This window comes from Canis lupus, chromosome 9 (assembly GCF_003254725.2).
Source record: "Canis lupus dingo isolate Sandy chromosome 9, ASM325472v2, whole genome shotgun sequence".
NCBI classification, from domain to species: domain Eukaryota; kingdom Metazoa; phylum Chordata; class Mammalia; order Carnivora; family Canidae; genus Canis; species Canis lupus.
Window position 1 is genome coordinate 19,705,404 of NC_064251.1, and position 25,591 is coordinate 19,730,994.

Sequence of the window (25,591 nt, forward strand, 5' to 3'; positions counted from 1 at the left end):
AGTCCCCTGTTGGGGGAGCATTTTATCAACTGTTACTGTCACAACTATTATTGTCACTCTTTTTGACCCCTAGACCCTTTGTTTTGGCTAAGTAGTTTCTAAAGAACAGAAAAATAAATGTGCCTGCATAAGAAGGGGGTGAAGAGAGAATCATTATAGGAATAAGAATCTCTCCCAATGTGAGAGAGATACCATCCAAAAGGAATGGCCCATGCCCACAAAACCCTCTCAGACCTTTCTGAAAGATACAGTCTCTCACTACTGATGCTTCTAGCTGTCTTTCTGACCGTATCTAGGTACATCAACTTTTGTGGGCCTACTCAAGAGCTCACATTGGATTTGCAGTCCTCTGGGATGCTCAGCTGAATGATTTTACAGTCCTTGGAACCTTGATATTAGAGCCCCGGGACCCACTTCCCCACTCAGGAGACTCTGGCACTCCCACATCCTTGCCTCCCAGTTCCCTCAGATTCTGATAACAACCATGTCCTGAGTGTCCAATGCTGTACCCCCTAAGGGGGTCATTATCACCCCGTCTTGAGAGCTGAGGAGAGGCTCTGTGAAAGGTCTCGCAGCTGACAGGCGCTAGAGCTCCAGTGTTTCTGTTCACCCCACCCAGTTGTCCTTCATCACTCTCTTGTTTGCTTTTGTGAGAAAAATGGGCAAATACAACTTAAAAAAAAAGTACATATTTACTATATTCCCATTGTAGAAAAATAGAAGATATAGTAAAATCTAGTCAAGAAAGCAAAATTCACCCTTAACCTAATTACCATAACTATTGCAAACATTTGTTAGAATTCTTTTTTGTTTAGTATTCTGCATAAATGAGATCACATTTTATAGAGAAAGATATAACCGATATATAACACAAGAAATTTTCATTCAGAATTGGATTATAAGATTTTGCCTATTTTATTAAAATTCATTTCTAAAAATTATTTTCTAAAGCTGCCTATTGCTCCACTATATAAATGTATTATAATTTAACCATTTTATCATTAGACATATATTTTAGTTGTTTGTAGATGACTAGCTTATTTATTTATTTATTTATTTACTTACTTACTTACTTACTTATTTTTAAAGATTTTTGTTTATTCATGAGAGACACAGAGAGAGAGAGAGAGAGGCAGAGACACAGGCAGACAGAGAAGCAGGCTCCATGCAGGGAGCCCGATGTGGGACTCGATCCTGGGTCTCCAGGATCACGCCCTGGGCTGAAGGCAGGCGCTAAACCTCTGAGCCACCCAGTCTGCCCAAGATGACTCTTTTAAAAAGGAGAAAATAGGGATCCCTGGGTGGCGCAGCAGTTTGGCGCGGGCCTTTGGCCCAGGGCGCGATCCTGGAGACCCCAGATCGAATCCCACGTCGGGCTCCCAGTGCATGGAGCCTGCTTCTCCCTCTGCCTATGTCTCTGCCTCTTTCTCTCTCTGTGACTATCATAAACAAATAAAAATTTTAAAAATTAAAAAAAAATAAAAATAAAAAATAAAAAGGAGAAAATAAGGCAGCCCTGGTGGCTCACTGGTTCAGTGCCGCCTGCAGCCCAGGGTATGATCCTGGAGTCCCAGGATCGAGTCCCACGTCAGGCTCCCTGCGTGGAGCCTGCTTCTCCCTCTGCCTGTGTCTCTGCCTCTCTCTCTCTGTGTCTCTCATAAATAAATAAATAAATAAATAAATAAATAAATAAATAAATAAATAAGTAAGTAAGTAAGTAAGTAAGTAAATAAGTAAAATCTTTAAAAAATAAATAAAAAGGAGAAAATAGATGGACAACAAATGAAACTCATCTGGGCAGGTTTCTGAATGTTTTTTATATCAGCATGTGAAGCAAAACCCAAGAGAGTTTCTGTAACTACAATGTGTTAATGATTCAATTTCTAATTGAAAATGGCCCTAAGCCTCAAGAGTATCACCTATCCTTGGAACCCACTGTCATTTACAAAGGAGCCAGCTATGGGCTCTAACATCATCATGATGAAAGCCATGTATGGGCTTCTAGAAAGTCAGCTTTAAAAGGAATATCAGAGATAATTGAGTCCTTCCCTTTCATTTCATATATGGGAAACTATGTCCAGGGTTGCAGAACCTACTGATGGGCTTGGGACTAGAATCTACTTGGGATTTTTTCCATTACATCCTACTGCCACAGTTGATGCCTTGTCCTCTAAACTAAGAATCTGGCAGGGCGTAGGGAACAATCTGTGACTTCTAGGAACTCTGTCCAGGCAGTTGACAGAAACCCACACAGTGATGAACAGTGTCTGGCATCAACTTTGGAAGGAGATGGGGTTTGGTGGACGGGTGGAGAATAGGGAGCTGGGAACTCCAGACTCACAGCGTTGGGCAAGAAGGCACAGAGGCAAGTGGTTTGGACCCATGGCTTGCTTAATAATACTGGACCATTTCACCTAGGAGAAGAGGTGAAATAAAACTGTGGGCAGGCTGAATTGGTATCACATTGAGGAGGGTTTGGAATGCCAGGTTAAGGAATTTTGACTTTATCCTGTTGGCAATTGGGAGCTATTAAAGATAGAGGTGGGCTGTAGGCCACATGGTCTCTGTCACAACTATACAACTACTTAACTTCCCTTATAGAGCACAAAAGCAGTCACAGATGATGTGTAAGTGAATGAATATGACCATGTTCCCATGAAACCTTATTTATGAGCAGCGAAATATGAATTTCACGTGTCCTAAAACACTCTTCTTTTGGTTTAGTCAACCATTGAAACATGCAGACAGAACCTGTGCTTTCCTAGAGGGACAGGCATAGGCCATGAGCTGAATTTAACCATCAGGGACGGTACCTGCATAAGGCTACCCCGCACTTAACCTGAGGCACTGACCCTCCTTACCAAACATGCAGAGGACACTCTGAAGTGGGACGTGGAAGATTTCTTGCACAAATCAGCTGCCTCAACTAATTCTCCTTTCCCAGAAGCTAGACTTTCTGCATGGTGGCCAATCTAAAACTTCCTGACTCTGTATACTTTGGCAACGTTTCCTCCACCCTGTTCCCCCGTTCAAACATCTACCCCAAAAGTCCTCAAAGAAGGAGATGGTGCCCCTGGGCAGAACAAAAACCTGTATCCCAAAATGGTTTCCTCCTCTGGCAGCTTCCTCCTCAAGCAAAAGAGACAGGAAATTCATGTCCCAAGGCCACTTAGTATCCTAGTCACAGCCCCTGTAGTGTCCTGGCGTCTGTATGTTTTTTCAGGATCCACTTTCTCTCTCACAACCTGTTTAGGAATGATGTGCATAAAATAAATGAAAAAATGCCATAAAATTATGTTAAAAAAATAAAAACAAAGATTAGGTTGGGCTGATGAGTGCAAAGCTGATGGAAGATAGGCCAGAGAGAGGAGAGGGTGGAGGAAGGAACACCCATTTAGAAATTTTTTGCTAATATTCCGGTACAAAATTGTGAATATTGGATTCCTGTTATCTATGAAATTGGAAAGGAGGAATTGGGTTAGGGAGACATTCACCTGTTCTTTCAGTGGCACACTGGGCCTGGTTCCTGTGAGCACTCCAGCAGCTCAGTCCAGGGAGTATGCTGTACCATATATTAAGTGCAGTAATGGAAGTGTGTAAAAGACATAGCAGTTCAGAGGAGAGAGTTTCACTAATGTGAGAAGGAAGGGAAGAATTTGGTAGTTAACATAGTGAGGAAGAAAAAGATTTTGAGTTTGGACAAGGTGCCAAAGGTAGCCTCACTGAAAGAATAGTCTGAAGGGAAGCATAGCTTTAGGGAAAAGATGATAAATTCCCTTTATACCATCTTGAGTGAGAGAGAACAGTCTGACATCTGGATAGAAATACTCATGAGTTAGTTGGTGATGTCAGTGATCCAATTGACTGTTACAGGAGCCCTTGACTGAGAAGATCTTGAATTTTAAGTCACCATCGCTTAGCTCAGTCTGACCAGAATTAAAGGTTACAATCAAACTAAAAGGATTAATTGGTAAAAGATGAGGCAAAGGTTGGCTTTGGTGTTTTCTCTCCAGAGGACTAGATATCTGCCTTCCAGAGGCTGAGGGCTAGTTGGAGCTTTAGCGTGGCACTGCAGCTGGGAGATTGCCCACACTGGAAGCAGATAGCTTCTGTAGATCAGGAAAGAATGAGGGAGCCATTAAGCTCCACTTCTGGAAGGAATGGGGTTTAGGGGCAGACAGAGCATAGCATTTTGGCGATTGAGCCTGCTTTATCGAAGGAAAAAGTATAAACCATTCCCTTGTCCATAGCTCAGTTTTTTGCTCTCTAGACATGTAGTCACCTGGGTGCTCATTTTGGCTCTAGCATAGTCTTGTCAATTTTGGAGTCCTGTCCTTGTCTGTGCCTCAATATTCTTGTCTGCCTGCCTGGGTAGGAGGAAATGTCCGGACCTTGGAAAGGAAGCTGTTAGAATTACTCAGCTGTAAACCACTTATTCACCTGGAACAAACTTTCTTTTTTGTTTGTTTGTTTGGAACAAACTTTCAAACAGTACTTAGGTAGATTATAATTGTATCTCTTCTCTTATAGGTGACATTAACTACCAGGAATTTGCTAAAAGACTCTGGGGTGACATTTACTTCAACCCCAAAACGTAAGTAGAATAGGAAAATGACACTCCAGAGGGGGATCCATTTTCCCAGGAAGTGAGAACCGAGTTCCTAAGGTTAAAACCTACTTTTTTTTTTTATTAGACGTGAACAGACATCTTTCCTCCTCTAAGTGAATTGGCTTCATGAGCTCCTAGCAGGATGAGGATATTTTTCTTGAGGGCTTCACAGCTTGGCTCGGGCATGCGTGCGAGTCATAGCCATATGTCTTCTCAGGAATCTCTTTGGAAATGTTATGATCATACACACATTCCTTTCCCTTGACCCTACAGATTCAGAACTTAGAAGATTCACCCTTGGGGTCAGTGACACTGCCTTCTCCGTGCTGGGTCACCCATAACTCTTTTTTTTCCTCCTTAGACGAAAGTTCACAAAAAAGGCCCCAACCAGCAGCTCCCAGAGGAGCTTCGTGGAGTTTATCTTGGAGCCCCTTTATAAGATCCTCGCTCAGGTGAGTGTGTCAGGCCTCTTGATTCAGGGCTGCCCTTCTAAGCACAAAGTGGAAAAGCTAGGGAACTCCCACTTCCCTTTCCCCTAAACATGCTCAGTTTTGTATTACTAAGTATGAGGATAGTTGATCACCAGTCTCCTAGATCTAGGACACTATGGTTCTCTAAACACTGTTGAATTCAGAGTGAAGGGGGAAGGTACACAAGATAAAAAAAAGCACTGGAGAAATTTCATGTGAATATTTTGTCTATTCAAAAGAAAATGGGGCAGCCCAGGTGGCTTAGTGGTTTAGCGCCACCTTCAGCCCAGGGTGTGATCCTTGAGACCCGAGATCAAGTCCCATGTTGGGCTCCCTGCATGGAGCCTGCTTCTTCTCTGCCTGTATCTGTGCCTCTCTCTCTCTCTCTCTCTCTGTGTCTCTCATGAATAAATAAAATCTTTTTAAAAAGACACTTGAGAACTAATAATTTCAGTTGTGGGAATTTGACTGACAAATATAATTGGGAAAGTCCTCCAGGCTTTACATATATATAATGTGTACGTTAAAGCATTATTTTTAACACAAGGGGGGAAAATTAAAAGTAAGTTACCAATGAGAATCTGATTAAATGAATTAGGCACATTTCAAGTATTTTGCATCCATTAAAAGAATGGCTGTATGAGCTTGCTTTTTTTTTTTTTTAAGATTTTATTTATTCATGAAAGACACACAGAGAGAGAGAGAGAGGCACAGGCAGAGGGAAAAGCAGGCTCCATGCAGGGAGCCCGACGTGGGACCTGATCCCGGTCCCCCAGGATCATGCCCTGGGCCGAAGGCGGCACTAAACTGCTGAGCTACCCGGGCTACCCTGAGCTTGCTTTTAATACTTTTCTGGGCGTGTATGTATATGATGTTTGTCAGATTGAAAAGAATGCATCATGGGCACCTGGCAGGCTCAATTGGTAGAGCAGGTGACTCTATCTCTGGTCATGAGTTTAAGCCCCATGTTGGCATATAGCTTACTTGAAAAAAGAAAAAAGGATGCATCAGACACTGGTGGTAAGGATGTAGTTAATGGGATCCTTGGGTGGCTCAGCGGTTTAGCACCTGGTTTAGTGCCTGCCTTCGGCCCAGGGCGTGATCCTGAGGCCCCAGGATCGAGTCCCACATCAGGCTTCCTTGCATGGAGCCTGCTTCTCCCTCTGCCTGTGTCTCTGCCTCTCTCTCTCTCTCTCTCTCTCTGTGTCTCTCATGACTTAAAAAAAAAAAATGTAAACATGTGAGATGCTTCAAAGAAAAGAGTATGGCATTGATTGCATTTGCATGAATTTGTGCTACCTTAAAGGCAGCAGCGAAAGGATAACATTGTATGGGAATTTTCAGAGCCTTTTTTTCCACGACAGTTATAAAATATTCAGATGTTTAATAAGCACTGTGCACAGTGGACACACACATATACACAAAATGTGTGTGTTCCAGTTGACAAAAAGGAAAACATAGCAACAAGACAGAAGAGCATGATTAAAATTTATTAGTGCTGAAAAATACGGAGTATCTTGTGTCAGACTGGAATGGATTAATAAAAGAAATTTATAGAATCTGTCTCAGTAGAGACCTTGAGTCTGCTGAGGATGATTTAGCTTGGCCTTGCCCTACCAACAGATGGACTGCCAGGTGACCTTTTTTGGTTCCTTCCAGTGCAGTGATCCTCTAAATCTAAGAAGTCTCTAAAATAGGGAAGAGTAAGGGATTTCCTGACTGGGATGAGATGCTGCTTTTCAGACACCAGGGGGCAGCACTGAAGGTCCATCTGAAAGGGCCAGGCTTATTGGCTGGTGTGGGCATGTATGTATGTATTTATTTATTCATGAGAGAGCCAGAGACACAGGCAGAGGGAGAAGCAGGCTCCATGCAGGGAGCCTGATGCAGGATCCGATACCGGGACCCAATCCATGGACCCCAGGATCACGCCCTGGGCTGAAGGCAGGCACTAAACCACTGAGCCACCCAGGCGTTCCTGGTGTGAGCAAGCCCTTCTCACCTGGGGTTGGTTTGAAGAGTGGGTACCAAAGATTTCCCTGAAACCAAATGGTTGTCCTTGCCAAAAGCTCTTCCTATAGAAGAGAACTTAGTGCAGTGACCCTTCAGATTGCCTTCTGGCCTTCCTTGCCTTCTTTAGCAGGTACCACACTGAGGCTGTCACTACAGCTGATGTGGTTGGGAAGCCTGGGTGGCTCAGCAGCTGAACCTTTGTCTCAGGTCTTGATACCAGGATCCTTGGATCGAGTCCCACATTGGGCTCCCCGCAGGGAGTCTGCTTCTCCCTCTGCCTGTGTTTCTGCCTCTCTCTCTCTCTGTCTCATGAATAAATAAAATCTTTAAAAAAAAAAAAACCTATTACAGCTGATGTATCTGATACCCATACAGGTTGTGGGTGATGTGGACACCAGCCTCCCCAGGACTCTGGACGAGCTTGGCATTCACCTGACCAAGGAGGAGCTGAAGCTAAACATCCGCCCCCTGCTCAGGCTGGTCTGCAAAAAATTCTTTGGAGAGTTCACAGGTAACAAAAGAGCTCATGGCCCCTTCCCATCAACATTATCATGTTCCGCCACATGTATCATGAGAATCTTTTCCTCATCCCACAGTGGTGTTCAGAGATGTGAGGTTATTTCAGATAAACTACAGGCTGGATGTATAGCACCTGGATTTTCTACCTAGCTCTCTTCTTCAGTGGACAGTACCAGGAACTCTGTCTTGGGAAACAGAAGCAATTAAATTTCCTTACCAGGAGGAGCGTGCAAATAAAGGAAATGGGGAAGCAGTATTTTTGCCAGGGAGCAGTCAGAAAAGTAGACTCGTGAGTGATGTGAAATACTGGGGAAAGCACCAAGTTCAGATTTCTCTTTCCCCTGAGCTCCTGTATCCTCTATTTGAGTGGCACGGAAGGCAGGTAATATAGTAAACCAAGCCCTTGGTTGGTTAAGAAAAGATCCAAGTCTTGCCTCTGTAATGGCCCCAACCCTTCCATGTAGTGAGAACCTGGGCCAGCCACCCAATTCTCTGTGACTCGAATATCTCAGCTGTAAAATAAAGGAGGTGTAGAAGGTAACAGCTAAGGTCCCCGTCCCCTCAGCAATCTCTTGATTCTGAGTCTGGTGGGAATTAAGTGTCAGAATCCTCCAAGTGCATAATTCTAGTAGTTTGGGGACATGTGGGTGGCTCAGCGGTTGAGCGTCTGCCTTTGGCTCAGGGTCTGATCCCAGATTGCCGGCATCGAGTCCTGCATCAGGCTTCTTGCATGAAGCCTGCTTCTCCTCCCTCTGCCTGTGTCTCTGCTTCTCTGTCTCTCATGAATAAATAAATAAATAAAATCTATAATAATGATAATAATTATTATTGTAAAAATTACTTTTACTATTATTATCATTATTATTCTAGTAGTAGTACATCCTGGGTGGCCATCAGTCTGACCAGGAGATACCAACTGAAAACAGATCTGCCTTCCCCCAGGTACTAATGGAGGTCATCCTCTCTTGCATGGCTCATTAGCCATTAGAAAAACAGATACAGGGCAGCCCTGGTGGCGCAGCAGTTTGGCGCCACCTGCAGCCTGGGGTGTGATCCTGGAGACCTAGGATCCAGTCCCACGTCGGGCTCCCTGCATGGAGCCTGCTTCTCCCTCTGCCTGTGTCTCTGCCTCTTTCTCTCTGTGTCTCTATGAATAAATAAATAAAATCTTTAAAAAAAAAGAGAGAGAGAAAGAAAGAAAGAAAAGAAAGAGAAAGAGAAAGGAAAGAAAAGAAAAGAAAAGAAGAAAAAGAAAGAAAGAAAGAAAGAAAGAAAGAAAGAAAGAAAGAAAGAAAAGAAAAAAAAGAAAAGAAAAGAAAAGAAAAGAAAAGAAAAGAAAAGAAAAGAAAAGAAACAGATACATGTGTAGAATAGAAACGTGTGCAATCTTTCCCAAAGGGAAAGAATCCGTTCAGGGATTGTTCTGAGTAGATCTGAAGAGATGAAATATTTATTTAATTTAGTGTAAGTGCTCATATTCAATAAAAAATCATAGATTCAGGGATCCCTAGGTGGCTCAGCGGTTTAGCACCTGCTTTGGCCCAGGGCATGATCCTGGAGTCCCGGGATTGAGTCCTGCGTCAGGCTCCCTGCATGGAGCCTGCTTCTCTCTCTGCATGTGTCTCTGCCTCTTTCCCTCTCTCTGTGTGTGTCTCTCATGAATAAATAAATAAAATCTTTAAAAAAAAATAAGATTATAGATTCATAGAGATACTTGAAAATTTTTGTCAGCTGAGTTCCAAGCAACCACTGAGCCCTGCTTCTTGCTCCTCCCTGGCCTCAGTGTGACATCTTTTAGAACATACTCCCAGGAAAGTAAGATAGTACTGCCCTCTGAGCTCATGGTGCTATAACTTGAAGAGCTGAAAATCAGTCTTTTCAGTTTTAGCTTTCTGGAAATCACAAGTAGATCCGTACCTCAAGCCGCTCACTTACTCCTGTGAGAGTGTATAGTAATGGCTTGCTCTTCTCCTTCCACAGGCTTTGTGGACATGTGTGTGCAGCATATCCCCTCTCCAAAGGTGGGCGCCAAGCCCAAGATTGAGCATACCTACACTGGTGGTGTAGATTCTGATCTCGGCGAGGCCATGAGCGACTGTGACCCTGACGTAAGGGAAAGCCCACCATTTCTCTTGATTTTTGTCCCCTCCTGTATGAGTCCCCTGTTTTCTGGTCATAAGAATAATGCCGTCTTTCCATCCTTGCTTTTCACTCACTCCCCATGAGCAACGTCAAACAGACCTGAATTCAAAGCCTGGTGTTACCACTTCTAGTGGTATGATTTGGGGAACATTATTTAATCTTTCTAAGAGTCGTGGTCTATAAAATGAGGATTAAAATATGTATGTGGTTGTTATAAGAATTGAATGAGATAGGGAAAGTATTATAGTTGTTCAGCATGGTACCTGAACTAGTAAAGATTCAACAAGTGTAGCTGACCTCGTCAGTCTTGGGCTTTAAAAAACATCTTTCCCAGGGGTACCTGACTGTCTCCATCAGTAGAGCATGATCTCTGAGTCATGAGTTCAAGTCCCACATTGAGCGTTCAGCTTACTTAAAAAATAAAAGTCTTTCCCAGTCATTCCTTAGTCTAGTTTCTCAGCATAAACATACAACCAGTTGAAAATTGTGAGTTATGTTTTCAGAGGGAATGTGAGGCAAGCATGTCTTATAACCTTGTACTGTAATGCAGTGCCAGTCTGGCATCCTAAACCTGCTTTTCTTCGCCATTGCCCACATCTCCCTAGAGAACAGGAAAAGAGGTTTTTTTTACTATGCCTGTGACATCTATATACTAAGCAGGGGGTAGGGCATGGCTTGGAATTTCCCAGGAGATTGACGCATCTTCCTCTAGGTCTGGGCTTTTCACAGAGCCCATGTCATTGCTGTCAAGGGAGGTGGAGACCATGGCATTTACCCTGGGAATATGTGTGGTTGAGCCTATGCTCTGTCCCCACCTCCAGGGTCCTCTGATGTGCCACACTACCAAGATGTACAGCACAGATGATGGAGTCCAGTTTCATGCCTTTGGCCGGGTACTGAGTGGCACCATCCACGCTGGGCAGCCCGTGAAGGTCCTGGGGGAGAACTACACCCTGGAAGATGAGGAGGACTCCCAGATATGCACTGTGGGCCGTCTTTGGATCTCCGTAGCCAGGTAATGCCAACCATCACCTGTAGAGGTATGCCTTGGCCTTATTACTGGAGCTGCCACAGGAGCTGGGAGAAGTGGTCCTCCCTGGAAGCACAGCAGCTTCATGGCCCCCCCTACAGCAGGAGATCAGCCCATTCTCCCTCACATCTGTTGACTTCTACTTCTTACTACCCAGAGTTGCTAGGGCCAAAAGGCAACTACTATTGGGATAATGCCAAGAGCCTTGCCTTCACATTTTGAAGGCTTGTATAAACTTTGTAGCAGGATTTCTATTTTTACTCTTAATCCTCTTCCTCTTCTGTGTTCCTAAGTCATAACCTTTGTGTTTCTTCCCAAACGAAATTGTCTCCCAGCCTCCACTGACTATTCTTTGACCAAGATAGAAGATTTTGCTGGATATCTTGTAGCTTCCCCATCTGCAGAATCAGACTTAGCTTGAACCTCTGGGCTGCTCATGAGTTCATAAGTTTGGCTTCTCAGCCAGCAAGCAGAGTGCAGGAAGTTGTGTTCCTGACGTTGCCTGCTGCACCTGGCCCCCAGCCCCTTCCCCCACTCCAGATTCACCCGTTCCCTAGAAGGCAGAAGATTGATGAGCTAGGACAGTCACAGTGTTTTCTGTGATGCTTTTGGCATCTCCTTACATTCTACCCCTTGGGCGCAGTGCCTTGCTTACCACTAGTATCCAACTGGAATTCAGTTTTCCTCTTTGTCCTCTTACAATACCATGCGTTTTTCTGTCATGGGCTAATTAATTAATTTGTATCTCCAGTTGGCCCTTTAATAACACAGGTTTGAACTACATGGGTCCATTTTAATATGTTTGTGAGGTGTTTTTTTTTTTTTTTCCAATAAATACACTATAGTTCTATAAACGTATTTTCTTTATCTTATTATTTACTTAGTATTTTCTCCTTTTAGCTTTCTTTATTGTAAGTATAGAGGGCGCCTGAGTGGCTCAGTTGGTTGAGTGTCTGCCTTTGGTTCAGGTCATGATCTTGGAGCCCCGCGTCGCTTCTTCCTCTCCCTACCCCCTGCTCGTGTACTTTCTTGCCAAATTTCTCTCTTTATGAAAAAAAAAAAGAATTACAGTATAGAATACATATAACACACAGTATGTGTTTATTGTCTGTTATCAGTAAGACTTCCAGCCAACCAGAGACTGTTAGTAGTTAAGTTTTGGGAGGAGTCAGGACATACACATGGAGTTTCTACTGCATGGGGGATCAGCACCCCTAACCTCAGTGTTGTTCAAGGGTCGCCTGTCCACATATATGAGGCTGTATGATTGTTTATGGTATCCTTCCCGTCCTGGAATGTGTCTGTTTGGCTCACCCCTGCTCCTGACTCAGTGCTTTGCACTCTTCATTTTGCTTTTCTGTTGCTCCAGGTACCACATTGAGGTGAACCGTGTTCCTGCTGGCAACTGGGTTCTGATTGAAGGTGTTGATCAACCAATTGTAAAGACAGCAACTATAACTGAACCCCGGGGCAATGAGGAGGTAGATTTTTTAAAAAGGCAACAGGATTAGTTTATTAAGCTAGGATGTCACATAGAGCCACACCACACGTGAGCAACCAGTAGCAGAACTATCAGGGTACTAACCCAGTCATGGCCACTTCCTGGTTCCAGACCTCAGCATGAGCTCAGTGTTCTAGATCCGACTCTGCTCTCTTCTCCCTATACTCTCCCTGGATGCTAGGAATTGGGAGGGGTGGGCCTTTTATCTTTCCCTCTCTCTTTGTTCTGCCAAAATGCATGGGAATAAATGGCTCTTCAGGCTGCCTCTAAGCAGCACTATGGCTCCTGGTTGGGGAATGGTCTGCTCTGACCTCTGCACCTTTGGTGCCTACTCAGGCCAGGTGCCCTCACTCTTTTGCATTTTGAATATCAGGCTCAGATTTTCCGGCCCTTGAAATTCAACACCACATCTGTTATCAAGATTGCTGTGGAACCAGTCAATCCCTCAGAGCTGCCCAAGATGCTGGATGGTCTGCGCAAGGTCAACAAGAGCTATCCATCCCTCACCACGAAGGTATGCGCAGGACCTGCAGGAGCTACCAAGCACCAGGGCCTGTGGGTCTGTGCTGCCCACTGCTTCATGTCCACCAGGTGTCTCTGATCTGCTGCTTCTGACAGCCTATGTCAGGAGCAGGTATTCCTGTCTAGTACTATCATTTGAAAGCAGGACATGTTTGGGGGGATGGGGCACAGTGAAGGTACACATGGGTGTGTTCATATTCCCTAGTATCTTTCAATGTGAAAGAGATGTGTTTTGGAGAATACACTTCGAATTGATTTCCCAGAAATTATAGAGGGAAAAGTGAATCATTCTGATCCTTCTACATTCTTGAGCCATCTAGCATACTTTTCAGAGTAGTTGGCCTGGGCTAAAGGGTCAACTTACATCCATAGACATAGGGCAGGGTGTTCCCTAAGGAGTTGTGACGGGAATAAATTGGTGACCTTATGCCTAGTAGCACTATTCTGAATGGTCTCCGTGTCTTGAGGTTTAACTCATAAGTCCCTGCTCCCCATTGATCCTTGAAAAAGCTAGAACTGATGTTGAGCAGTGCCTTTCTAATAGTGCATTTGGGCACTGCCTCCTAGGCCCTAGCGTTGATTCTGTTGCTAGTTGTTGCTGGCACAGAGGTCTAGGCCATGACCACCAGGGCTATTGTGTTTCAGGTGGAAGAGTCTGGGGAGCACGTGATTCTGGGTACTGGGGAACTCTACCTAGACTGTGTAATGCACGATTTGCGGAAGATGTACTCAGAGATCGACATCAAGGTAAATCAATGTTTTCCTTTCTTTTTTTTTTTTTTTTTTTTTAATTTTTATTTATTTATTTATGATAGTCACAGAGAGAGAAAGAGAGGCAGAGACACAGGCACAGGGAGAAGAAGCAGGCCCCATGCACCGGGAGCCCGACGTGGGATTTGACCCCGGGTCTCCAGGATCATGCCCTGGGCCAAAGGCAGGCGCTAAACCGCTGTGCCACCCAGGGATCCCGATGTTTTCCTTTCTTGAGCTCCTGCCTGTCCAGCAGCTTGACACTCAGCTCCAGACTGATTTTATGAGCAGCCAAACCTTTGATTCCCTTGGAAGACCTGAGGGAAGAGGGGGGCACTAGGGGAGGAGACATGTTTGGGAAAAACATGACCTATTGCTCCCTATATGGGAAGGTGTTTGGGATCTGGTTTGCCCCTTTCTGCAGGGTTATTCTTAAAGTCAAATGTTTCAAGTCAGGGCTCCCAAGCAGAAGTGATTCTCAGTCTTTTGTTAAGAAAACAGTTACATAGTTAACCCATCTCTGGTGATTAGGGCTCAGTGGATGTTTCAGGACGTGAGGACTGGCTCTCGAGCCATGATGTGGCCTCTCAGTTGAAGTGTGCTTTGCATGACTCCTGTCTCCTAATTGGTACACATATCTTCTCCTAGCCCCCATGGAAGTGGGAGTGAGTGCTCTCACACTGTCTTAGACACTCCTTCTGATGTGCGGGGGACCAGTGCTCTATGAGATACTGAGTTCCCCAGTAGTGGACCACGTGGGAGCTTCGGGGAGGAGCTGTGCTACCCAGAGCCAGGGGTTGAGAATGGAACAGGGGTCTGCCGGGCAGGCCCTACTGCCAGCTGCAGCAGAGCCATGGGAGGTATTCAGTGAATGGCAGTGGGATGGCTGAACGGATGTTAAAAGAGACCTTCGGGGACTATCATTTAGGGCCAGGTTCGACTCACACTTTGTCTTGACTAAGGAACATAAACTCCATACTCTGCTGCGTTTCTTCAGGCTTCTTAGCACTGGCACAGACTCTTTGCCCACTATTGTACTTGCTGCTGCTGCCGATAAGAGCAGAGAGTTGTTGCAGAGGTAGTGCAAAGGGGAACTCAGGATTCCCGTTGTCAGAAGATTGTCCTTCCGACAAATTTATTTATTTATTTTTTCCTTCCGACAAATTTAGACCTTGCCTGACAATTTATTCCATTTCGCAGGTGGCTGACCCTGTTGTCACGTTTTGTGAGACAGTGGTGGAAACTTCTTCCCTCAAGTGCTTTGCTGAAACGCCCAATAAAAAGTGAGCTGTGGGGTCCAAGTGACCCTGGGACTGACGGGACACTCTCCTCCCCACCCCAATCCACCCTGTTCACAAGTGCTTTAGAAATAGAGAGCTCCTAAATCTTGGGATGGAATCTTAGAATGCTTGAGTTTTATGCCAGCGCTCTCATCTTTTAGGCCTGTAGATGTGATGCTGTGGATTCTTTGCCAGAGGTACCCTAAAGATGAGTGTCCTAATTGCCACTTGTTTCTGTATAATATGATCATCTTAAATTTGTCTTAGCAGCTCCACTGGCTTGTTTTGTTTTGTTTTTTTAGATTTTATTTATTTACTCATGAGAGAGAGAGAGAGAGAGAGAGAGGTAGAGGGAGGAGAAGGCTCCATGCAGGGAACCCGACATGGGACTCAATCCCAGGTCTCCAGAATCAGGCGCTGAAGACGGCGCTAAACCGCTGGGCCACTGGGGCTGCCCAGCTCCACTTTTTTTTATTGTTTGTTGTTTTTTGTTTTTTAAGATTCTATTTTTAAATAATCTCTGCACCGAACATGGGGCTCTAATTCATGACCCTTAGATCGAGAGCTGCATGCTCCACTGACTAAGCCAGCCAGGCATCCCCAGACCTCACTTTTTTAAAGAGTGATAGATTCCAATGAAAGAAGACAGAAGATGAACCCTTTTTGCTCTTCTCTGGCCCTCTCACTTTTACTGATAACACTGGTTTGTCGGCCTTTTCTTAGGAATGCCCCTTCTGCCAGTCCTGCTGATCCTCATCATTACCCATTTCCTTTCTGACTAGGAACAAGATTACCATGATTGCAGAGCCTCTTGAGAAGGGCCTTGCCGAGGACATAGAGAATGAGGTGGTCCAGATCACGTGGAACAGGTGAGAGAATGTGGCCCTGGTTCCAAAGCTGAAAGGGGTTGAGGCACCAGGTGCCTGGGTGGCTCAGTTGGTTAAGCATCTCTTTTTGGCTCAGGTCATGATGGTCCTGGGATCAGGTTTCACATCGGCTCTCTGCTCAATGAGGAGTCTGCTGCCCTTTCCCTCCCCCCACCTCCTGCTTGTGCTCTGGAGCACATGCACATGCTTTCTTGTGTGCGCTCATGCTCTCACTTATTCGCTCTCTCTCACATGCGCAAAAAATAAAATCTTTAAAACAAAAAAAGACCAGCTGCCATAGCCTACTTGTTGAGTCTCTCATACCACCTGTCCTGGGAAGCAAACTGTCCTCCAAGAAGGCAGAATCTGTGACCCCAGCAGGTAATAATCGCAGAGCTACAGGATACCTCCATTTTCTCCTCCTTCCCCCAGGAAGAAATTGGGAGAATTCTTCCAGACCAAGTACGATTGGGATCTGCTGGCTGCACGTTCCATCTGGGCTTTCGGCCCTGATGCCACTGGCCCCAACATCTTGGTAGATGATACCCTGCCCTCTGAGGTACAGCAGAACTGGCGGGAGCCAATGTGGGGTGCTTTCTTTGCTATTGAGTGGAGGAAACTACAAAGTGTACTTCTTTCCCCAAAAGTATGTTGTGGCTTGTCGTGAATCGTCTTACCAGTATATCTACCTTCTCGTCCCTCTAAATTCTGGTTGTTTCCATGATCAGTGTGCTCACACATGCCCTCATGTTCTGTGCAGGTGGACAAGGCTCTTCTCGGCTCAGTGAAGGACAGCATTGTTCAAGGTTTCCAGTGGGGAACCAGGGAGGGGCCCCTCTGTGATGAGTGTAAGTTCCCCCAGCGCCTCTGTGTCCTCAGCTACAGTCTTCTAGGCTCCTTGTGCCTGGGCATATGAGGTGAAATAGGCTCACCTGTGGGCCCTGGCAGGAGAGGCAGCTCAGCACACAAGGCTAGCCTGTGTCCTGGGGCAGCCTCCTCTCTTCTCTCTCCTCTCTCCCTGTCCTAGTACTATTGCTTGGGACATCCTGGATATACAGTTATTTCTAGGCTGACATTTGCTCTTCAGTCCTGAGAAGAAATGTGTTTGAAGAGAAGTATCAGGAGGAAGATGTATTGGAATAGTTTATAGACCAGGATTGGATTTAGTGGGAAGAAATGTGCAATTCCTTGAATTTATTCTCTATCCAGAAATAATTAAATACCTGCAGAAAATGCACATAAACTAGGAAAGCTTTATGATGTCTGGGCATGACCTGAAACGAACACAAAGAATGTGTGCTTAACTTCTGTCCTCTGCTTTAGGCCATGGTATCCTATCAAAACACCCATCTGCAGGATGATTTTGTGCCATAGCTTTTGTGGCCTCAAGATAGCTCCCATGCTGCTAGAGGCTCTTTGCTGCTCTGCCCTTGGGCCCTTGACACCTCAATTGCTCCTCACTCAGCAGTTTCCCCATCTCTGTTTCAGTGATTCGAAATGTCAAGTTTAAGATCCTGGATGCAGTGGTTGCCCAAGAGCCCCTGCACCGGGGTGGGGGCCAAATCATCCCCACAGCAAGGAGAGTCGTCTATTCTGCCTTCCTCATGGTGAGTGGGTAGGGCCAGCCTGCTCCAGGAGAGCATTAAGTGCAGGTCCAGGAGGTCCAGGCTTTGGGGGCATCAAGACTACAGTCCCTCCAGCCTTTTCTTTACCCAGGTCCTCAGTCGTCAGCCTTCCCCAAGCTGAGGAAACCTTTCATCTTGCCCCACTGCAGGCCACTCCTCGTCTGATGGAGCCATACTACTTTGTAGAGGTCCAAGCTCCTGCAGATTGTGTCTCTGCTGTGTACACCGTCCTGGCCAGGCGCAGGTGAGCCACCAGCATGGCACGTCAGGGAGGGTGCAGAGAGCAGGAGCCCAGCAAGAGGTAACTGGGTTCCTGTGTGGAAGGAGATGAGCCTTCTACACTATATTTGCTCCTTAAAACCTAGTGAGCTAGTTTTTCAGAGGAAGTAGGAAAGATTTGAGGCAATCCCCAGCTTCACTGCAGATACAAATTTGAGGTTTCCTTCTTGGGCCCTTTCTCCTTAGCCTCTGGGGAAAGTACTGAAGTGTGTCAGTGGGGGGAATGTCTATAGGACCTTGTCCCATCAGAGTTTCCACTCTTGCCTAGCAGTCACTGCCCCTTTGACTGCCACAGGAAATGATACTGAGGGCCCCAAGCCTTTTCCACCCACTATAGCATGATTGTGGTTATTCTTTCTTTGGTGGTCACTCTGTGTTGTGGTACATTTGGGGCCAGATTCTCTTCTCTGCTTTGGGTCTCTGTAGGACAAGGGACTCAGGTTTTGTTTTTTTTTGTCGCAGGGGGCATGTGACTCAGGATGCACCCATCCCAGGCTCCCCTCTCTACACAATCAAAGCTTTCATCCCCGCCATTGACTCTTTTGGCTTTGAGACTGATCTACGGACTCACACCCAAGGGCAGGCCTTTTCGTTATCTGTCTTCCACCATTGGCAGGTGAGAAAATGGTGCAGACTGGCCAAGGTCGCCTCCCACCTGTTCAAGGCCAGCCTCCACTGATCTGTTCCCCTTCCAAGCCCCAAGTGAGATTTCTAGCATCCTAGAGAAGAGCCCTAGACCATCGATAACAACCTTACTTTTTAGATTGTACCTGGTGATCCTCTGGACAAGAGCATTGTCATTCGCCCCCTGGAGCCACAGCCTGCTCCTCACCTGGCCCGGGAATTCATGATCAAAACCCGTCGCAGGAAGGTATGCATCCCTGAGGCCCATGGTCAACCCTCAATCCTAGGGCTCTTGGCAGGAGTTGGATCTCTCTTCATTTCTAACTTTGGGACCTTTCTCCCAAAGACTGAAAGAACTGTTCACTACACCATGCAGAGAGGTGCAAACTTTACAGGCCTCGGGTCACTGGCCTTCTGGGACCAGTCTGGCTGGGAAGGGAGCATCTTCTCCTCCCCAGTGGCAATTCCTGAATAGCTGGGCAAAAGTTCCATCTCCCACCATCCTCCCCCTCCAGCACAGGTCTTGGGCAGTCTCCAGCTCTGGTGGCCACCACATAGGGCTCTTTCTTGCATCTGCCCCCATTCTGCAGGGCCTGAGTGAGGATGTAAGCATCAGCAAGTTCTTCGATGATCCCATGTTGCTGGAGCTCGCCAAGCAGGATGTTGTACTCAATTACCCCATGTGAGTGCTGGGACTCCTGGCAGCCCCTGCTCCCTGCAGCAGGCTGTATCCTGGACTTAAAGCTGGGACCTGGTGTGACCCGGACTCCCATGTTGTCAGCGAGCGTCTGAGAGCTGCTATGGCCATTTTTAACAACCCCAAGCCCTCCGACCCAGAGTCCCAGCAAGGGAGGAATATTTGGCCTCCTGGTTCCTCTGCGGCCTCTGCCTGGCTCCATTCCCAGGGAACAGAGTGGAGCTTGGGCTCAGAAGAAGTGGACGAAGTGTTTAACCCCAAGGGGCCCTGTCTTCAGGATTTACGTGGAATTTTTTTTTTTTTTTGTACAAGTTTGACCTTAGACATGGTTTTTAACTGAACAGAACATTCAGACCTCTGCCTTACTCTGTTCTTTTCATCCCCCACACCCCCTCCCCCTCCCCCTCATCCCCTTCTCTCCAGCGTATTCTGGTCCTGACACTTGGGTTCTGAATATATGTCTCCTGTGTCTCTTCTCCCAGCTGTAGTCTTCCTGCCCGGGTCCCCAGGGCAGCAATCTGTGGTGAGAGGGATGCCTGCCTCTTAATTCAGTGTTCCCATGAATGTTGAGGCCACTTTCTTGCCTCCACCTTTCCCCACCCACACCTGTCTTTCTGTTATGCTTTTTCTGGGTGGGACCTGGGATGGCTTGGGAGATGTTAGGCTTCTGGAACCAGAGGCCATTCCCATTGAACTATCTCCCTTGCCCTGGAGTTGAGGGAGCCAGAACTCTGATTTCTAGCCCTTTCTCTAATCCCTCCACCACCACCACACATACACCAGCCACTACCAGTACCTTCCTATATCCCCATGTGAAGAAGAGACTTGGTTTTCCTCAAAACTGCTTTATTAGGAACATACCAGGGATTGATGGAAGAAGCTCTGGCTGCCCCAGGCCCTACAGGAATCCTACTTCTCCCCGTCATCCTGTGCTGTTCGCTTGATATAGTCTCTGTACATCGTATACACAGCACCTGCGAGAAGGAGAAGGGAAAACATCCCATAACACGGAACCCTGCACGCATCCTCTGGCTCTCCTGGGACTGACTCCAGCCATTCCCCTGAGAGTCCAGCTGCCCTGCTCATCTTTCTGCTCGATGTCTCATCAGCTGCTGCCAGCACCTGACCACATGGCCTAGGGAAACCGCCCCCCTTGACCATTCACAAAGCCCTTCCACATAGATCACCTATCAGAGAAACCTCGCAGCAATCTGTGAGGTCAGCAAGCCAGGCTGCTTATCATCATGCTGTATACAGGGACACTGAGGCTCAGAGGAGGGATTTGTCCGCTGTCACCCAGCTAGTAAGTAATCTTGACCCAGAGAGGAAAAGAAAGTCAGCATGCGTTCTGCTGTGTGATTTTGTTCACCTCTAGGACAAACTCATGAAACCAACTGTACCATCCCCACTGGCCCTGGGACAGGAGGTAAAACAGGGAACCCCTAAAATGGCTTGGCTTGAGGACTTCACCCAGGGCTTGCTGTGGAGCCGTCCGGAGGGGGCGGAGGCTGAAATCATGATCCCTTAACTGTCAGGACTCCCAGGCAGATTCTTCCTCATCAGCTGTCCCGTTCTCCTAGGGCCACCCACTCCCCAGCAGCCACTTACCTAGCATGACTGCACCCACAGCACAGGCCTGTGCTGCCACTCGGGTGTGAATCAGGTGTATGGACATCTTGGTGGAACCACGGGCCTTCAGCCGATAAATGCGGTAGACTGCAACTGCCAGGCAGCCACCTAAGCCTGTGGGCAGAGAACGTGACGGCTGGCCCTCAGTCACCAACCACACAGCTCCCCTGATGAGAGACCCCTCACCAGGCAGCTGGGCATCTAGACAAACCCCTACTTTCCTGCCGCTGTACATGGCAAGGGGCCGGCATCATCAGAATATCGAGTTGCTGCCCCCCTCCGGTGATCCCTGTACGTATGAATAGCCCATCCTGAGCCTCCTACTCCCATCATCTCTGTTGGCTCCCCCAACTACTTTCATACTCTCCCAAGGCCGTGAGGAAGGAAGCCCTGGGAGATCCCAAACTGCTCCTATCCTGACGTTGGTGCTAATGCCCTACCTGTCCCCACACCCAGGTCTGCAGTTGGCCTCCACCTCCACCCACCCAGACTCCCTCATTTCATTGTCAGGCATGTCCCTTTCTCCCTTGGCACCTCTGCTGCTGGTTCACTCCTCTCCTAGCTGTTGACTGCTTAGTGGGTATGACACTTGAGTTCTCTGCTTCATTTGAAAAGATGAGACCTTATCTCTGAGGGAAAGCCCCTCCTCACCTTCATTCCTTATTGTCCTACTCACCTATAGGCACCAGCGGAGACTCCCTGGTCTTCCTCAGGAACTTCTGAGACACACTGTCTTCACCCTCAGGTGGTACCCAGCAGCCTTTGTTAGCAGACATGATCCTGGCCCCAGATGTTAGCAGCTGGGGCTCTGAGGCTTCAGCCCAGACCTAGAAGGAGGGACCCCACAATAAGAACTCCCAATTCTCCTCAGTCTGGGGGAGAAAGGAGGGAGTTGCCTGCTAAGACCCTCTCTTACCATGCCTCAACTCAGCTGCTACTTGAAAAGATGTCCCAAGTGCCTTGTCTCAGATGGCTGGACCACGAGTGCCATTTCTCCCATTTCTTCCTAACATTTGCCTCTTCCCCAGCTCATTCTGACTTCACTGGTTTTCCTGCCGCCGCCGCCCCCCCACACACACACCCTTCCATCTGTATCCCTGTGTGATCCTTGGATCAAGAAAAGCAGCTGGAAAAATCCACAGATGAGAGTGGGAGGAACAGGCCTTGAGCCCTGGGACCCCCACTGGCCTTGAATCTGTGATGGTGGTTCCTGAGGGAGCTACAGAACAGGATCTGGCCCCGGGGAACCAGAGCCATACCGGACAGTGTTCCAGCACTGGTTACTGAATCACCAGAGCCAAACATGAAAATGATTAGACATTGATTTGTGAATAATTTAGCATGGATTTTGGACATTAGTACTAACAGAACTAATTCTGGTCCCTGAACTCCCGTTTTCATCTCTTGGCAGGTTCATTGCCATTGCCAAAACCTTACCTCGTTCCCAGGGTACGTGATCCCTGTTGCTCTACTTGCTAACCCAGTAAACATCTTCTCTGACTGCAAATTAGACAGGCTCCCAGAGTCCTGGTCCACAGACCAGGGCTTCTGCCTGTGGGGTGCCGTCTAGGTCTAACCATGAGACAGACTCCCTGTGTGAGGTGACCTCTATTCCTAGTTGCTGCTTCTCTTCTGGAGAAACAAGGACTGTCAGGCCCCACAGGTTCTCAGCATGCTGGTGCTTACCCTAGGAGATGGCTAGAAAGTAGAGTGCGAGCAGCCCAGCCAGGGCTCAGCATCTGCTGTTTTGAACTGGCCAGAAGCCGATGATGGAGCTGCCACTGTGGGGTCAGGGAAGCAAGCTTTAATGGGGACTTTGAAGTCAGGAATGGAGAGGGGAGGAGATAGGCCAGGGCATCAGTCTTAACCCCCCACTTGCTGAGTTCCAGGCCAGAGTTACAAGCACTGAAAAGTAATGAAAGATGAGATGGTGGGAGCCCTTAACTAGATTCAGTCTGTTTATTCCCATGGATGTAAGGGGCTGGATCAGACAGGGACCTGCTACAGAGAACTGAGCTGGGAATATAGAGGCTAGGACAGGTAGGGATCCTGGGTGTGTCCCCCCCCCCAAGCTATACTGCTTCAAACACTCATGGACAATGTGGGATACAAATAAAACGCCCCCCCCCCCCAAAAAAAAAGCCCCAGTTGTGGGAGGCAGGCTCTCTGGTCTGGGTCTTGATCCTTTCAAGGATGCTCTCAGGACCAAGGAGATTCATCCAGTTTGTAACCACTAGGATTTCCTCATCTCCAGGGCTCCTTAAACTGACTCCAGGTAAGATGCTCACTCAGGACAGAGGTGACAACAGACCTATATTGTCTTTTTTTTTTTTTTTTTTTTTTTTTGAGGTATTTACATTTCGGGCCTTTAAGTTGTTCTGCGTGATAAGTAGCAGTTTGTTCATAGAATGGGAACTGAGCTTCTAAGAGGCTAACTTATGTAATGGTGCACAGCTAGTAAATGACAGTGTCATGATCTGAATCTAGGTCTGAATGGCTCCAGAGTTTGTACTTCTATCCTGCTTCCCATAGGCTGGCCAAGCAGAAACCCTCTTCATCAAGGCTGAAGTTTAGGAATGCTAATCAATTGTGGTACCCTGGATTCAGAAAAGAGGAGGAAAGAACCTTTTTGCCAATAAGCAAGTGAAAAAAGATTGGAGTACACTATGGAGAGTCCTGTTCCATCCCAGGCCTTTGTTCATTCCCTGGATCCTCAGCCCCATGTGTCTGTCTAAAGGGGCTTTTCAGCACTGGAAGTCCGTCCAGCAGCTGATGTCTTTTTCTCTCCCCAGCACTCACTGCTCTAGGAAGAGATCCAGGGTCAGAGCAGTTCCCCAGGGCCCTCACATATCCCCAGCGTCCATGGGAACTCTCCTCCCAGTCATTCACACACACTCTCTTGGGCTGCCTCTCCTGGTCCCAATGGTGGCCTGAATTCTCAAGAGATGGATGGTCTGGGTCAGAGGTGGGATGGAAATGCCTGGATGAAACAGAGCAAAAATCAAGATCAACTCCAAGCTCTTTGGAGAACAGAGGCCAAACTATGGAAAGTGAAATTCAACTTCCTTGAGAAGTTCTCCCTTCTTGGGCTTCTGCTGATGCTCCTATAGCAACTCAGCCCAGATTGGAGAAAAGAGTAATATACAAAGTTGCTATGAGTTTTCTGAGTACCTGTGGGGAAGAAATATGCTAATTGCTTTAATTAGGTTATTTTATTTAATCCTCACAACTCTGTAAGGTAGGTACTATTCCCGTTTCACAGATGAAAAACAGGCTTGTGTTAAAGGTCTTGCCCCAGGTCATAGTAAGGAACAGAAGACCCCCAGATTTTAACTGTTCCTAAAGTCAAATCTCACTGCTCTGGACTAATGGGAGAAGGATTGTAGAGTGGAGAGAAAGTCTTGAAATAGAAGAAATAAAATTGTTTTTTACTTCAGAGAACACACAGTAACTAAAACTTCAAGGAACAGATTTCTATATAGAGTCCTACTTCAGTAAACAGCTATGATAAATTATAACATTTTTGTTATGCCATGTCTTCAATAATTATTTCTATTTAAGCATTTCTACATTAGTAATTTACTTAGTAAATCTTTTTTCCTTCCAGGTCATGTCAGACTCCTAGAAATTCTAATTTAGAGGAGTCTAATTGAGGGATGCAGACAGATTTAATGGATCCAGAGTGTAGGCCACAGTCAGACATGGGGTCAGTTAGCTGCTTGAATGACCACTCTGAATACTTGGTCTTATGCCTCTCAAACCTTTTTTTTTTTTTTTTTTTTTAAGATTTATTTATTCATGAGAGATGGAGAGAGAGAGAGGCAGAGACAGGCAGAGAGAGAAGCAGGCTCCATGCAGGGAGCCCAATGTGGGACTCAATCCTGGGACTCCAGGATGAAGCCTTGGGCCGAAGGCAGGCGCTATACCACTGAGCCACCCAGGGATCCCAACCTCAACCTTCTTTTGCGTCTATGCTATGTCTGTAAAATAGAGGTAGCATCTACTCATAGAATCACTGTAAGAGTTAAATAAGATGATTGTTAGAATTCCCCTGCACACTGCTTGCTCCTCTTCCTCCAAAATGAGCAAGTGTCAGGGAACGGGTAGCAGGCTGAGGGAGAGGTGGAAAGTCCCTGACAACAGATAGAAAGGTTACAATATTCTAAGTGGTCACAATTCAGCACAACCTTGCCCCTCTCCAAGTTTCTTTTCTTTCTCGGGCTTCCTGACCCTAACTAAAAGCTTCAGTCTTGTTCTCCCTATTGCATTGGGTGGGGGGTAGCTAGGACTCGAAGTGCTACACAATCTAAGACACTGCTGTACTATATATAGTCCAAGGGAGCTAGGGGCCTTGAGCTAAGGAGTGCTGTGAGTGAGGGGATGCTGAAGAATGAACTGGACAAAGAACAGAAGACGATGTTTGAATTGGAAGGACCCAGGCTGAAGGGCTGGGGGAATCGCAGGAGAGAAAGCATTAGGCCATATATAGTAGTGTCTCAGGGACTTGAGGTGCCAGGAATGGGGAAACAGGAACAGGCTGGGGCAGTGGAAGTTTCCAGATAACGTGCCTAGGCTGAGGCAGCCTCTAGGAAGTGCCTGGGGTAAGGAGGGAGGGTAGGACATCCCCTCCCTTGAAAGCAGGCAGTGAGTTCAAAGGACATTGCAGTATTTGTCCAAGGACAGCCCCAAGAGCCAGAGGCCTGGGGCCAGGAAAGTGCCTTGATGCACCACTAATCTTTCTGGGGAGACTACTCACCTATTGAAAAAGCTAAGAGGATGTGGATGGAAGTGATTGGAAGACTGCATCCGACTGTAGTAATGCTGATGATGTAGAATCACGTCTTGTGAAGGACCAATTTTGAACTGCGTATTAAGACACACCTGTATCAGATGACGAATGGGTGCTCCAGAGATTTGCAGTGTTTTGCTAAGATCCAAATTACCTGGCCTCCTCTAAAGAACACTGTGGGAGGGGACTAATGCCTTAGGAGCCTACAAGGTTTGGCACTTAACATATTTTACCTAATCCTCCCAA

The 25,591-nt window shown here is 46.7% G+C and overlaps 2 protein-coding genes across 5 annotated transcripts in view; one reads left to right on the forward strand and one right to left on the reverse strand.

Annotated features, from left to right (window-relative positions):
• EFTUD2 (elongation factor Tu GTP binding domain containing 2) overlaps positions 1 to 19,286 on the forward strand; it is a 45,428-nt gene extending 26,142 nt beyond the window's left edge. For all 3 annotated transcript variants that reach the window (XM_025440778.3, XM_025440779.3, XM_025440780.3), the window contains exons 12-28: positions 4,531 to 4,594; positions 4,971 to 5,061; positions 7,468 to 7,603; positions 9,592 to 9,719; positions 10,575 to 10,768; positions 12,153 to 12,264; positions 12,658 to 12,798; positions 13,452 to 13,553; positions 14,757 to 14,839; positions 15,619 to 15,705; positions 16,135 to 16,261; positions 16,463 to 16,550; positions 17,191 to 17,309; positions 17,477 to 17,571; positions 18,069 to 18,222; positions 18,370 to 18,477; positions 18,821 to 19,286. In XM_025440778.3, the coding sequence (XP_025296563.1) occupies positions 4,531 to 4,594; positions 4,971 to 5,061; positions 7,468 to 7,603; positions 9,592 to 9,719; positions 10,575 to 10,768; positions 12,153 to 12,264; positions 12,658 to 12,798; positions 13,452 to 13,553; positions 14,757 to 14,839; positions 15,619 to 15,705; positions 16,135 to 16,261; positions 16,463 to 16,550; positions 17,191 to 17,309; positions 17,477 to 17,571; positions 18,069 to 18,222; positions 18,370 to 18,477; positions 18,821 to 18,916 (1,925 nt within the window). In that variant the 3' untranslated portion in view covers positions 18,917 to 19,286. The remainder of the gene's footprint in view (positions 1 to 4,530; positions 4,595 to 4,970; positions 5,062 to 7,467; positions 7,604 to 9,591; positions 9,720 to 10,574; positions 10,769 to 12,152; positions 12,265 to 12,657; positions 12,799 to 13,451; positions 13,554 to 14,756; positions 14,840 to 15,618; positions 15,706 to 16,134; positions 16,262 to 16,462; positions 16,551 to 17,190; positions 17,310 to 17,476; positions 17,572 to 18,068; positions 18,223 to 18,369; positions 18,478 to 18,820) is intronic.
• A 470-nt stretch (positions 19,287 to 19,756) lies between these two features.
• HIGD1B (HIG1 hypoxia inducible domain family member 1B) lies at positions 19,757 to 22,399 on the reverse strand. Of its 2 annotated transcripts, none has more exons than XM_025440791.3 (4): positions 22,243 to 22,399; positions 21,233 to 21,383; positions 20,536 to 20,670; positions 19,757 to 19,901 (listed from the first exon to the last, which is right to left on the reverse strand). In XM_025440791.3, the coding sequence occupies exons 2-4, from the start codon at positions 21,330 to 21,332 to the stop codon at positions 19,837 to 19,839; spliced, it is 300 nt and encodes a 99-aa protein (XP_025296576.1). In that variant the 5' UTR covers positions 21,333 to 21,383; positions 22,243 to 22,399; the 3' UTR covers positions 19,757 to 19,836. The 2 variants fall into 2 exon arrangements, with proteins under 2 accessions (XP_025296576.1, XP_025296575.1); XM_025440790.3 differs by lacking the exon at positions 22,243 to 22,399 and adding an exon at positions 21,473 to 21,790.
• Positions 22,400 to 25,591: the final 3,192 nt, after the last annotated feature.